Here is a 14335-nt window from a genome sequence, read left to right on the forward strand (position 1 = left end):
ATGTGTGCTTTAGCTTCCTCCAAATGAAACAGGTTACGATTAAAATATATTGTACGTGGGACTGCGCAGTACTAGCTTTTACTAATAACTGCACTGTTCATGGGGACTCGATCACCGTTGGGATGAAAGACGGATACTAATTGAAAACGTGTATGTAGTGGTCACCAAAAACAGGGCAAGTTGTTGTAATTACAATGGGGTTTTGGTTCATGAACACCAGCTCATTAAAAAGGATAATACGATTAAAAAATAAATTGTTACGCAAAGGTTGCAACGTGTAGTAAAGAGAGAACGCTATTAGGCAAGCATACTACTGTAATCTATAAATGTAATTTTAATGGCTGATGAAAATTAACTTAACCAATAATCACACGGCAATAAAGCATTTTTATAGCTTCACATATTATGTAGTGTGTAAATAATTCCTTTAAGTGTGCACTTGGGTTGTAAAACATTTAATTAGAGGAGACCATTATTTCCATATTAGCAAGATACACACACACACACACACACACACACACGTGCTTCTTGACCTTTGACATAAAGACCCACTTGACTGGTATGTCCCTGTGCGTTACAAACAATAAGTGACTACTTTGGGAAACTGTGTGGATATAACTTAAAAATACAGACGCCAGACATTCAGGTTTGTCCGGGATTGAAATAATACATAAAATTATACTTATTTTCAGTGCTAACAAAGACGTTTATCATGTTCTGCCTGCCTGATTATCACTAAACCCCAAATAATAAACCATAAACAATGCACTACACGCCTGAATTCAACACTGACTGCTCCGTGTGTGTCAATCAATCATTGTGTATGTACGTTAATGACCAGCTGTCAAGCTCTTTTCTTTAAGGTGATGCACCTAATGGTGCTTGCATAGGCGCGTACACGTGCGCGTGCATGAATGTACGGTACACTTAAGGGTCCTGGTTTTAGGATGTTTGAAAATATGCTCAACCTGATAAAAAAAAAAAAGACTAAGAATAAATTAATCCTCTGCTGGGCTTTTAGCACTTCCAGTTTTAGTAAAACTGATGTCACTGCAGAAACCATTTATGTTCGGATGAGATTCCCAGCCGGCCCGCAGTAATTTACCCATGATTACCGCACACTGGTTTCCTCTGCTTCTCTAAAAGGTTATCTCCACAAATCATAACAATCGTTACAATTTCGACTGGCTTCGGTGTGTGTTAATCATTGTGTTGCTACAGTGCGCGCTTACTGCGGCGTCAGTGACTGTGTATTGATGTCAGAGAAATCCATCTTTTAAGCTATATAGTCTCCGTGATTATGGTTAAGGGCTCAAAGCTGCAATATGGAACTCGTTTCACATTAAATTTATCAATAAACGCCAGCGATGCCGTGGCCTATTTCTAACCTTAACAGAATATTTGTCCAGGCTGACGGAGAAATCCATCTCGAAAAACGTCTCTTCACCCAAACAAAATGATAGTAAAAAAAAAAAAAGAGTTGAATGTAATGTGATTTGTGATGATCACAGCATTGAAAAAAGCACATTAAAAAAGTTTGAAAAGGAATATTTCAAAAGGTCTGCGGACCTTGTGCAGAGTAGTAGTGAAGTACATCAATGGGTGAGTAATAATCGCCATGTCTATGAGGTTGTCCAACAACTCCCATACATTTGTGCCAAGCAGCAATTTGTTGGAGACACTAGTCATATAGTGTGAGTAATCCACAAAACTACAGAAAAATAGAACACTTACATTGTGTTTTATACATAAAACACAAAAAAAATACTCCATTAAAAGTTTTTTTGGGGTGGAGTTTTCCCTGAACCGATGTGAGAGGATGTTGTATGTGAGCATCCTGTAACACCACATTTGTGAGATATTTTGACTTGTGTTGGTCTGTTTCGGTTGGACAACCCACTGCAATTGAATTTGAGCCAATCCTCCAGAAACCTTCCTGCTTTTCATTTGACCACTGTTTGATAAATGTTTGATAAAAGACACAGTGTCTCGCTTTTCAAGGAAATTATTTAGCCAGTTTAAATAATGAACTGATATAATATTGACATTTTCATACAAATTTAAAAAAAAAGAATGGACTCATGGCATAATCTAAATTCAACAGGTTTACTACAGTATAAGGCATAGCAGGTACTTATGAGCTTTGAATTGTAGCGTCTGCAGATGTACACACACACACACACGTCTGTATATGGACCCACAGTGGTGGGCGGGGTTTCTATATATGGCAGTACTGCGTTTAAACATGTGATGGCAGCCCTGGTTCACTATATTGTGGAGAGATACTTTGAACTCAAACGCAGTGATTATTCTTTAATCACTAACAAATCACGTACATCTTCCCTGGCATGTAGTATCTTGAATTCCTCGGCCTTTAGTATTCCTGATTTGAAATATTAACAAGTATACTATAACATACGCACATTGCAGCAGACAGGTTCATTCACTGCATGCGTGTTTTGGAAAGGCTTTCATTCATCAGTTGTGGGGTAACTGATGGTGTGGAATGAGCTAATCTCTGTAACACATACAGCTGGCGTGTGCGTGCATGTGTTGTGTTTGTGGCAAATGCTCGCGCGACAGGCGGCTCCTGGGCCTCGAGTCGACAGCGGAGCCTGTCAGCCACTGACTGATACGTCCCATGTGGCAGACAGGGCGAGAACCATCCAGATCTGTAGGAGCCTCGAACCCCTCAGTGGGACGGGGATATTATCTGGGGCCTGTCAGTGTCTGAGCTGACTGTCATTTTGGCTGCACAGTGTTCCACCGCTTCTCCCGACATCAGCTACTGTCATGTTGGCATTAAGTGTTGTTGCTAGCCGAAATGTTCTCAGTGGTTTTGGTCCAGATTTGGCTCCTTGGTTGTATTAGGAGAAAAAAAGTAGAGCCCTGAAATAATTGTTAAAGAATGGAAATAATAACATTTTCCTGGATTTTGTCCATTGTATTGGATTCCTTTTACTTCTATACATTTGGGGTACACATTGTGTTTTGGCACAACAGTTCCAATTGTGCTTTGGGAACTGAAAACAGGGAGTGTAGCTACTGTTGCTGCTGGAGCCCCGTTTGTTTATTCTTTCTTTGCCTGAAGATGGATAATATATTGTATGACTATTATATTCTTTGTGAAAGCTCCACCGTGAAGAGTCAATTAAGTAAATTCACAGTTTCTCTGAGTAGGTTACCTAAACAGTTACATTGTTATGATAAAAGGCAACATCTGACACTTATCTAGCACCTGTTTTACGGGATTTCTACTCTGATTTCGTGGATAACACTTATCTACACACATTGGAGACTGAGTAGATTCTCGTTCTTCAAGATGACTTTGAGGCAATATCCATGGTTTGGTTGCTGAGGATTGAAATGGCTTAATGGGGAACTGAACGGTAATGCATCCAAAGAGACCGCAGAAAAAAAACACTTTATAACATCCATTGCATCCACTTTGCTTGATTGAAAGAATATTTTCAAGGCTTTCAGGGGGGAATTGTGTATAAGTGGTGGTGACTCAGTGACTTAAGGAGCAATTCAACTCTAAAGCACATTGAACAGAAATGTCATGCTGTTGACAAAATAGCCCAATACGAGACTTCTTTTAAATCAATTTAGTGAAGGAGAGACGAGTGACCCACCGTCATTAGCGTCGTGCTCTTTGCTAGTCCAATCCCGGCCCTGCATACGCCATTCCACCCTGTACTTGATAATAGGAACGCCACCCATAGAGTCAGGCTCTTCAAACGACACCACGGCTGTGCTGGAGAAAGGTTCCACTTGTTCGATTTCTGGCGATGATGGCACCTCTGCAATGGAGTGGCAAGAGAAGGGGAAAAAAAAAAAAAGATTTGGATAATGTTTAAATAACACAAAGATGTGTCCGTGTGTAATGCGTTTAACTCACAGTATACACCATATAACATGTTTATTGATTTGCAGTGTCTATGAGAAACAACTTGGCACTGAGAATTATTGCAATCATATCATGTTCTGCAATGCAAATGACTTTTTTAAATAATATATAAGCTAGTTATTGAAAGCCAATACTGCATATATGCATCTGGTATATGTTTTGGGTTGAGACACGTTTAAATGAATTCAGTGTCTCTGCAGTGAAGGGTTGCAGGACTGTATATGTGTGCTTTAGCGAGCTGTCCATGTGCATGGGCAGAGAGAGAATTCAATTTAAATGCATCAGAGGATCTGATGCGGTTGCTTCAGACTGATACCGGCCACTGCAACACCTACTGATAATCTTCAGCTCTAAATCAGCGCCTTTGACAGTTGTGGCGCTGGCAGGCCTCTGGTGCCCCAAAGCCTCTGGTCACCAAAGTACCCCAGATCTGTTGGACATGCCTGAATAAGCCTGCAGCGACAGCTTTACCTCCAGCCCCAGTCACACTTTGATTTATGAAGATAGGGCAGAGTGTCACCGAGATGGAGCACCGTACTGCATTCAGTAGTCCTCTGTAGACACAATATGCAATGCTGTCTTTTTATCTTTCAGGGGAAGGGCCTAATGGCGGTAATCAGTATGCCAGGTGGGTGTTGAATCCATCCATTCAATTTGGGTCTCTTTACAATTACTGCTCATAAAATTTGATAGGGAATATTCATGTTTTTTCTTCTTTTTTTTATACCCAGTGACTCTCTGACCTTTCCTCTGGTGCATCGATAAAGCTAAAACTTACACTTACACTTATACATGAGAAAATTAATCTTGTGGATGGATTGCCAAGACATTTACTAATCACATCGAGGCTGCCTTTAGGAAGAACCCTTTTGATTTTACCGACGCCATGACCTTCACCGTCAGCTTTACATTTTTCGCTCAGTCATATTGTTTGATGTGATGAACTTCTTTCTTTTGGTGATCACAAAGCAACGCTGGGTGTTTTTCTCAGGCCGGGGGGCCACTTGTCTTATCAAAGCAACTTTTGCCATCAGATCGTACCAGGACGCAGTAAAGTCTTTACTGTGCTAGGCCGGATCCGACCAGCCGGACCGCATGCCGAGGCGACCTGGCTCACATGGAGTTCTCATCTCAGTGAGGTGTGGACAGCATGTCGGACACCAATTTGGACAATTTCTCAAACGTAGGTCTAGCAAATAATCCTCCCAACATGAGAGTTCCTCTCCTGAGTTAGCGCAAAGGGAAGACAGGAAGAAACCGGGGCCGAAGCACAGCCGAAACCCGCTGTCAGGGTCATGTCAAGTTACTGCTGCTGAAAAAAACAACATTTCCTTAAAAGTACCGCTTCAAAATAAAAACTAACAGAGAACAAAATATCAGGCAAAGTTTATTGTGAAGAATTTATCGGAACATGTGTTTATCAGCGAATGAACGGAGCTTTGTTAGTGCCGATCATTCAATAAAGTAAGTCTACCAAAGCAGCGAAATAACCAGGGACTTTTACTGTGAAGAATTTGTAGGAAACGAGATGAGTTTATCCATAGTTTCACAGATGCTCCTTCTGACCATGAAATATATTCTATCATTATTCAATCAGGCAAATCTTATAGTGAAGTGTCAGGTATGAACACACATATGCGGCTCACCCAATCAAAAAAGTCCCATTGAAAATCATGACCTTCATGCTAAAAGGTTATAATCAACTCATCCTGAACCCATTTATGCACGTCTGCGAACTACCGAGAGCTTCTCTCTACCGTCGTGCAAACGGAAACACAACTGGAAATGCTCCTTCTGTAATATTACAGCTACTGGATCTGTGTTGGCTTGTTTACCATTAGCGTGTAATGCAGGGGAAGTTTAATTACCCGTGAAATTGGAATCGTTTTGTTTAGTGGAGCTCTTAGCCTCATGCTACTTGTCTGAGTTTCTCATTGACGTTTCAACGTGGAAAATAAGGTGTGAAGATGTGTTTGAGTTGGGTTCCTTTTGGCACACTCGTAGTTCAGCGACGGTTGGAGGGAGTCCCTTTAGCCGTGTAATGAGTTACGCAGCAAATGAAAAAGTCGAGAGAAAACACCTCAAAGGGCCTCCAGTATATTACACAGAGGCAGCAGAGGTTGTTAGCACAATTAAGTCGACCACTCTGTATTTAGACAAGGTCCTGAGTGGCCTACATCCTTCAATTGGTCCAAAACAGTTTGCATACCAAATAAAGCTAACGCAAACGATTTGCAGTGCAAATTAAATCTCACTTATAGGACAGATCCTATCCTCTTTTGAATTTTGCTCATTGACAGCCAGAGTTGTTGAGGGCCTCTGTACATATTCTCTCTTTACATGCTGTCTTCTGGACATCATTTTAAATACATATTTGCTCCATACACTGGCTTTAAAATGTTATTTGTTACTTTGATGGGCCTTGCACCTGCTTTTATTGACCCCCAGGTTGGAATGGAATGATCCATTCGCAGTGGGTGGTTAGATCCACAATGTCATATTGTTTTACTGTTTCTCATCTTATGTTATTTTTGTTTTGGCATCACGCGCCACAGGTCTTATCACAAGTCATCAAACCATCAAGACTTATCTCTAAGCCCCCCCATTTGGGATTTGAAATGATTTTTTTCTTAGAACATTAATAAAAATACATAAAAAAACACACAACACTGTATCTTGAAGGTAATGCCAAACCTGCTTGGATCAGAAGGAATTCCTTGGACTCAGAGCCCATCAAATTGGTTGCTGTGCAGTTGTAGCTCCCAAAGTCATTCTGAGAATCAGGGGTAATCTGAGAAACATAAAAAAGACAAAAACATTGAGAGGTCATGCGGCCGGGCGCAGCAGGTGGTCAAGAAGAAAATACTTCTGGGAACGGATTAGACCTGTGAATATTGAATGTGTACCTTTGAGGATTTAATCATTAGTTATCGCTTACGTGCCATTTAGCAGGTTAGCATTGCTGAATGAGTGTGATTTTTTTGGAAAATGGTTATTATGCAGATGCTCAGATATCCAGTGTAGGGACAACTTATTACAAATAGGTTCACTAGCATATACATATACAGTTATACATACATTTATCTCAAACTACTTATTAGCTATTTATGTGAAAGATGGCATGCCCTGACAATATTCCCCATATGTTCTATGAACCCTTTTGCCTGTACACGTCAGTAAGGAGGCAGCAGACCTCCAGGTAGCTGACGGTTGGTGTGTTGTAGATCTTCATGTTGGTGGTGTTGGCGGAGGGCAGCTGGAGGCCGTCTCTAAACCAAACCACCGAGGCTCCGGGGTGAGCCTCCACCTCACAGCTGATGTTGGCCGCGTTCCCCTCCCACGTGTACACCGTCACTGTACCCAGGATTTTTGGAGCATCTGCAGCAATACCCGGGGGAGAGAAGATGGTAAAACATCACAACAGGCACGCTTGGAACATTTCACTGATACTCCTTCAATATGGTTCATCTTGCCAGGACAGGATCAAATAAGCACTGAGGGGAAAAAAAAAATCCAAGGGTTTAATCCTTTTGAAACAATGATAAATACTGGTCGTGCGTAGGTAGGCTTGTGCAATGGAACTGATTGTTTTCATTTTTCAAGGTCAATGAGAGATTTAGATTTGGAGAAACCGTAGCTGTAGACTAGGCCACAAATAGATGCAATGTTAACTGGAATTGCTTCTTTTAAATATGAATCTAAAGAAATAAAGATATATATATATATATATATATATATATATATATATATATATATATATATATATATATATATATATATATATATATACACACACCAATAGAGAAAGCATTAGCACTGCACTCACTCACACTACAATAATAGGAGAGAGGAAATGTTGACTGACTCTATGTCCTTATTCCACGAGCATACATATTATCATCAAACCCGTCAAATATCTCTGTCTGAAAAATCCACAGGCCACTCAAAATCCACAGGCCACTCAGAGTCTTCTATCGTAGCATCAAGGAATTGTGGGAAGGCTATATTGCCTCCATTCCCTGAAGTGCCTCTTTCCCAGCATTCCCAGCTGGTGTTATGAAGGCTCACCAGTGAGACATTTCATTTCGAAATATTTGCAATCAAAAGAAGACGTTTAAAAGCACACACCTGGAGGGGAGGGGGGGGGGGCAGCTGGAGCAAACACAACAATGGAACAGAAACCAGGTATCTTAAGGGCAAACAAATGCTAAGTATAGTTTAATGGCTCTATTTGTCTAACGTACATTCGAGGCACGGCCTTTTTATGATATCCATTTCAGGTTTAAAGACAACCTATGGGGGGGTTTCAGCGGCGATAAATTGCCAGTTTTTGTTGCCAATTTTATTGCGAGATGAACCAGCTCAGCAATTACAAAAAAAACCTCCAACGTCTCACAGGGCTGAGTGGCATTATTACGCAGTGAGTCGCGCCATCGTGCTTTAGCCGGAGCCTGGAGTCGACAGAAATAACAGAGCTGGACCCTGCCGCTCCTGACGGCTATAAACAAAGTCAGGGTTTGAAGACAATAAGAGCCTTCCTCTCTGGAACACCTCCCTCTATGAGATACCTGCAGAAACACCTATAACACTGCTGCCGTCCATGCTACGGCCCAAGTCCCATAGAGCAGCCTTCTCGGATGTGCTCATTTAATTGAATTGATACCATATGGTCAAAGCTCCTAACCCGGAGCCGTATTCATCCGCATCGTGAGAGGCCGTAACAGGAGATGATGATACTTTTCCTGCATTGTTTCTTTTTATTGTATCCAGCTCACATCACTGAGCACTGAGCAGTGCTTCTGAATGCAGTGAAGTGTGCTTCACTTCCTGCGTGCTGCGAAATGCTGTGGCCCCTGCCACTGCCGGGGCTTTATTTCTGACCCTGGATCCTTGAAAAGTCTGCAGTGTGCTGCTGCTGGAATTGATGGACGAGGCTGAGTCAATAAACGCTCCATCTCCTGCAGCACTGATTAGACTCTCACTCTTTTTTTTTCTTTTTTTTTTTTACCAACGCTGCTTTGAGGTCTTGTTGACTCACTACAGTGCATGTGACCTGCCTGTTGGATTTCTATAGCTTCCTCGAATGGTCTCGGTGAGATTATTGATATGTTTGCAAATAATCATGTAGGTCACCTACAACTAGGGCTGTAATGATATACTGCTATACCGGCGGGTTTTAACATTCACACGGTTATCATATCAAGTGCATTTCGTTATCTACAGTGGAACAAAAATGAATAACATGAGTGTGTGTGTGTGTGTGTGTGTGTGTGTGTGTGTGTGTGTGTGTGTGTGTGTGTGTGTGTGTGTGTGTGTGTGTGTGTGTGAGAGCAAGAGGTAAAGACAGGATTAGCCTGGCTGCGTTATCTTGCATCTAAACTATATGTTAATTATTAATATTCAGAGCATATTATTTATTAAAACTCATAACGGATTTTTCATGTAGAAGTTTATTGAACATGGTTCAGGGCTGATAACACCAATGTAATGTCTTTTCTTCTTAATCTGTTAAGGATAATTGTACCTGGGAATAATTGTAATAATAATAATATGCTATTATATTTTTGATAGTAATCGTTGTTGTGGATACTGGTGCTCATGCGACCATATTGTAGTTTATTTATGTCTTTTTACTTCTGTATAAATCATCCATACTTCAATCCCTATTGTCTTATTTTATGCAATGCTCCAAAATTCTGCAAGAAAACCCCCCAGTGTTTTTTATCCATGGAACCAGTGCGATACTAACTTTTTTTTAAAAATACGCCATCCGTGCATCACTCGATAGCCAGCAGGACAGAGACGAGTAGATGGAGGGAACTGATTGCGGCATAAAGTGTTGTTATTAGACTTTCATGCTAAACAAACCTCAGCTGGCGACAAACCAGAGCTCAAACAGAGAAGTTATTAACACTTTCCTATCAGTCCTTCAACAGCAAACCTAGACACACTCAGCCGAGCTAATGGGATCATGCTGCGCGGCAGATAGGAAGTTCCATGCTTTGATAAGGTTTTCATTGTGTGAGTGGGCGAGTGGTGATAGAGGGGACAGAGAGTGAGAGCTGTGTTCAAGACAAAGCACCTTTTCTTATCGATAATTGCTTGGCAACAGTGAATCAGCTACCTGATTACTTGCTGATTACTCCAGCAAACCGCAAGCCCTCAAACAACTCCATCAATGCTGCGTCGTGATTATATCTCTGAGCAAATTGCTGGTGCATTGAGAGCAGGGCATATTAATCCAATTAAATGTTCATTGGCTTCATTTATCTCTTTATTTTTTGACCACGTGACATTCAACAGATTCCAAAACAAGATCAAGTGCGATTTGGCTTCCATTGTTGTGCACAGACAATCTTTCCGAGGAGGAAAAATGACACCGGGTGCATTTCTGTGTCCTATGTAACGTACATAGGCTTCATTTTAAGGTATACAGTCTCTCTGTTGCAAGGCAGTTTTGTTCGGTCTCTGTAGTGCAGCACATCCGAGCTGAAGTGAAACCGTGACTGTGAAGATAATGTCCTGACTTTGAGCCACTAGTCTTTCACTGTTGGCCCGAAATGGACATGGACACTTCATAATGGTTACATTTGAAATATTTTACATTTCAGTGGCCAAACAAATGGGAAATGTGTCATTCTTGATGACCCTACTCTAAACTCTATACTCTATAACGTCTCTGTTATATAACGGCCAATCACAGACAGAACGGTTGCCCAAGCGTTCGAGTCTGGAGAAAGGATGCTCAATGAAATAGTAATTACAGCATTGCACGGATTTCTAAGCCTCAAAAGCCACTGTACCTTGAGGCTATGTCAGAAATGAGACCCTTGTTTCCATGGTAACAAATCGTACTGGTACCACTGACCCAGCAAACTCTGCTCTCTCATTTATCTCCAGAAACAGAGGTGACTGCCCAGCCACCGCTTCCTCAGAAACATGCCTTTGGTCTTAACAAGCACTCCCCCTCGACTCCTTCTAATTTTAACATTTCCATTTTTATCTATTTGCATTCAATGCAATGTTATACATGTTCTTTTTTGTTTTGTTTTAAATAATCTGCAGGATTTATTGCGAGGTATACTATTTAACAATTTGAGGCAGTTTGAACTTGGTTGCTTATTAAAAAAACTAAAATCTCGTAACCATTAAGGCGTTGACTTTGGCAGAATCTTATCCAAAGACTTGTGTTGATGTTGTTGTTATCTGACAACATGTATGAGACAATAATCTGCACTTTAGGGAAGTAATGTGATCGGTAAATGCTTCAGATTAACACTTTCTTCTTTTTAAACCAATTTATTGTATAATATGGCACTTTGAATATGGACTCTGTGAAATTTCACCCCCAGCGGCATCGTTTTAATTGTGGGCAACGTAGTTTAATTTTAGCAGAGATGAGCAAAATAGCAACTTTATTGTGAAAGTGACCTTGTTGAAGCCGAGCAGAGAGTGTTGACTTTACTCCACTCGGCTGCAGAACTCTGCCCAAAAGTCAGAGTTTGTGAAAAAGCTATAGTGTTATTGATTGTTCTGCCTCCAGGTAAAATCAACAGCTAATGAACAAAGCCCAGAAGAAGCTGTCAAGAGTCCTGTCAAAAGTCATTTTAGGAAACAGAGGAAATCACTGCCTTAGCAGAAACAGGCATGTTGAGAAAATGTCCGGGCCCCAGAAAAGTCGATTACAACACAATTACTCCTGGAATGCACTGGGCAATGTGGCCTGATGATACATCACGGTCAAATCATGGGATTCTACAATCGACGACGAGTCACAAACATTTTTAACTGACGCTTAATGACATGACATTTCATTTGAAGACTGTCCTGGGGAAACATGGAGCAGCTGGTTCCAGGTCAATGCCAACAAAGTTTCCTTCTCGCCTTCATATCCCGACTCAAAGGGACTAATTTGATTTTTTTTTTTTATCCATAGTGAGTGTTTAATACCTGTAGAGTTTAACTGTACGCTGTACTTACAATATTTTCACTACTTTATTTTGCCGTCAGTCATCCGTCTATGCTTTCTCCAATGCCCGGTGACTTCTTTGACACAAACAGTCATTTTAATCCAGCGGAACGTAGGAGTTGCTGGCCGACAGCTGCCTCGATCGGTTGGTTACGTTGTGTTATTGTGTGTGAATCCAAACTACTCAGTGCAAGTTTAAATGCTTTGAAGAGAGCACGCATCGATACAATGGCGTCAGTTTCCCATTGGAAATGGCTGTCCGACGGCAAGGTAAAGTGGTACAATATTGGGAATATTGCATATTTAAATGTTTTTAGCTATCTTAAACACATGTTACTGCACCGACAGTACATTGCTTTGTTCCTGTGCTGGTACTCTTGTCATGTCGGGAATATAACGACTATGGAAAAACACCTCAATGCAATCTATTTTTTAAAAAAAACTAAACTATCCCTTTAAATCCCTTTAATCATGTTAACACTTTCTGATGCTGAGTTTGAAATCTGGCATTAATCACCAAACCATTTGGGAAAAAAAAAAAGTTGTAATTTTATTTTTGGTTTAAAAAATTGAAGTTTAAAGTTGTATTATTTTTCTTTCAACACAACAAAAAAACGGCAACAAAAAAAGAAGCAAAGTCCAAAACATCTGTTAGTACTTCATTCATTCACAAATCAAATATAATATGACAAACACACAGTGATGTGTATTGCCAGCGGTGATAAACATTAGAGTGGGTGACTTACAGCGGACCTCCAGGTGCATGTGCTGGTCGTCCTGGCCAATGGAGTTGCTGGCGGTGCAGAGATACTGGCCGGCGTACGTGAACAGGACATTTTTCAAGGTGAGCGAGGACACCCGTGCGTGACTGCGTACCACAATATTTCTATCAAGGCTCTACAAAGAAGAGGAAAAAGTAATTAGTCTCACTTGTACACGTCTTGCTACTCTCTCTGAGATTCCCCTCAGATTAAGAGAGAGTGAGATGCTGCTTATAGTCTGTTAGGAACAAACTGGATTATAAAGGAATCAAAGAGGAACTGGGAAATTAGCTTCATTAACAAACAAAAAAAAAAGTAAACACTGTTTGATTGACAGGCAACCTGCAGCGTGCATTTTAGTGCAAACACGCCACAGAAAAGAAACAACACCACTGAAACAGATTACCCCAAAATTGATGCAAAAAATAGGTCAAAAAGATAAGACTGGTGTTATTCTATAGTTTTATTATTGTCAGTTAAATGCCACAGACAGGAAGGGGACTATATCTAACTAGGGATTTGTTGACAATAAGAAAATATAGAGATACACCAGACTTTAGCCTTATCCACAGTTTGGATTAAATTAAAGTTCTCGGCCCCCCGATAAATGTTATTGACTCTTGTTTGGGAGATTCAGGTGGACAAGGTCACCACAAAGGTCACCACATGTTCAATCTCATCAAATACCAAGAGCTAAGCTAAGCTTGAAACTATGCTGCTCTACCTTCACTTTTAGTTTCACGTGGGACACGAACAAAGATCTCTTTGGTGGAAGTCCTTTGTTTGTTTGACCCACCACCATCATTCCCACCCGCCCCACGGCGGCTCTTTGTACTCTTGGTCTTTGTACGTTGTCAGTTGCGCTGCACATATTATAATGACGCTGGTGGGATGGCATTGGGGTTAGTTGAAAGCCCAGTGCGGCGTACACAGATGCTAAAGGGTGCCTCTGTGCGTCGGTACCCGTTTCAAGATGGAAGTGAGCCGAGGTTGAAAAGCTACACACAGCAATCGTAAAATCATATGTGTCATTCTTAAGAGCTCACAAATGTACCAATGAACATTGTGTCGCGCATATACAAACAGCGACGCAGTGGGCATGCTATTACGGCCGCTCAGAAACCATCCGTGCGTCCGCATGAAATTCGGCGAATGCACAACGCCCGGGGAAATAAACTCTGACAGTATGTCGATTGCCGTCCCCACCATTTAACAGTCTAGTTGCAGGTTTACGGCCAGTTTAATTGCAGTTGGAACACTATAATTGCAGTTGTGACAAATTCATTGTTAAACCTTGTTTTTATTTTCCTCGGCAGATCCCCATTCATTGCCCTGCCTACTCGGTTCAACCTGTGGTACCGTGGATACACGGGGTCACTGAGGGTGCCTTATTCGGGAACAAGCGCTCAGCGTGAGCAGCTGACATCTGGGCACACCCAACGACCTCAACTTGCCTCTTTAATCATGCGCCGCAACCTCGGTTGATCTGCGGCGTTCCCATTACCAACGACAAAGATGAGGCCAGGTGCTCTGCTCCCTTATTTGTTCTCAGTGACATTAGCAGTCACATCTGACCATTTTCACATAATGTATTTGGTCAGAAAGCTAATGCCAGCTTCCCAAACAAGACATCGTTTATTTATTTTTTTAATATGTGCTGCGGAAGAAAAATACATCAATATGGAAGGGGAGCCA

The 14335-nt window shown here is 41.2% G+C and overlaps 1 protein-coding gene across 5 annotated transcripts in view; it reads right to left on the minus strand.

Moving 5' to 3' along the window:
* The window catches only part of ncam1a (neural cell adhesion molecule 1a), a 225049-nt gene that overhangs the window by 37005 nt on the left and 173709 nt on the right, over window positions 1–14335 (minus strand). For all 5 annotated transcript variants that reach the window (XM_068601107.1, XM_068601106.1, XM_068601105.1 and 2 more), the window contains 4 exons: window positions 12626–12776; window positions 7104–7288; window positions 6605–6701; window positions 3636–3803 (listed from right to left, as the gene is read on the minus strand). In XM_068601107.1, the coding sequence (XP_068457208.1) occupies window positions 3636–3803; window positions 6605–6701; window positions 7104–7288; window positions 12626–12776 (601 nt within the window). The remainder of the gene's footprint in view (window positions 1–3635; window positions 3804–6604; window positions 6702–7103; window positions 7289–12625; window positions 12777–14335) is intronic.

The sequence above is a fragment of the Clinocottus analis genome, unplaced genomic scaffold (genome assembly GCF_023055335.1).
Source record: "Clinocottus analis isolate CAN_PGR_092001 unplaced genomic scaffold, fCliAna1.0.p SCAF_5, whole genome shotgun sequence".
In the NCBI taxonomy this organism is placed as follows: Eukaryota; Metazoa; Chordata; class Actinopteri; order Perciformes; family Cottidae; genus Clinocottus; species Clinocottus analis.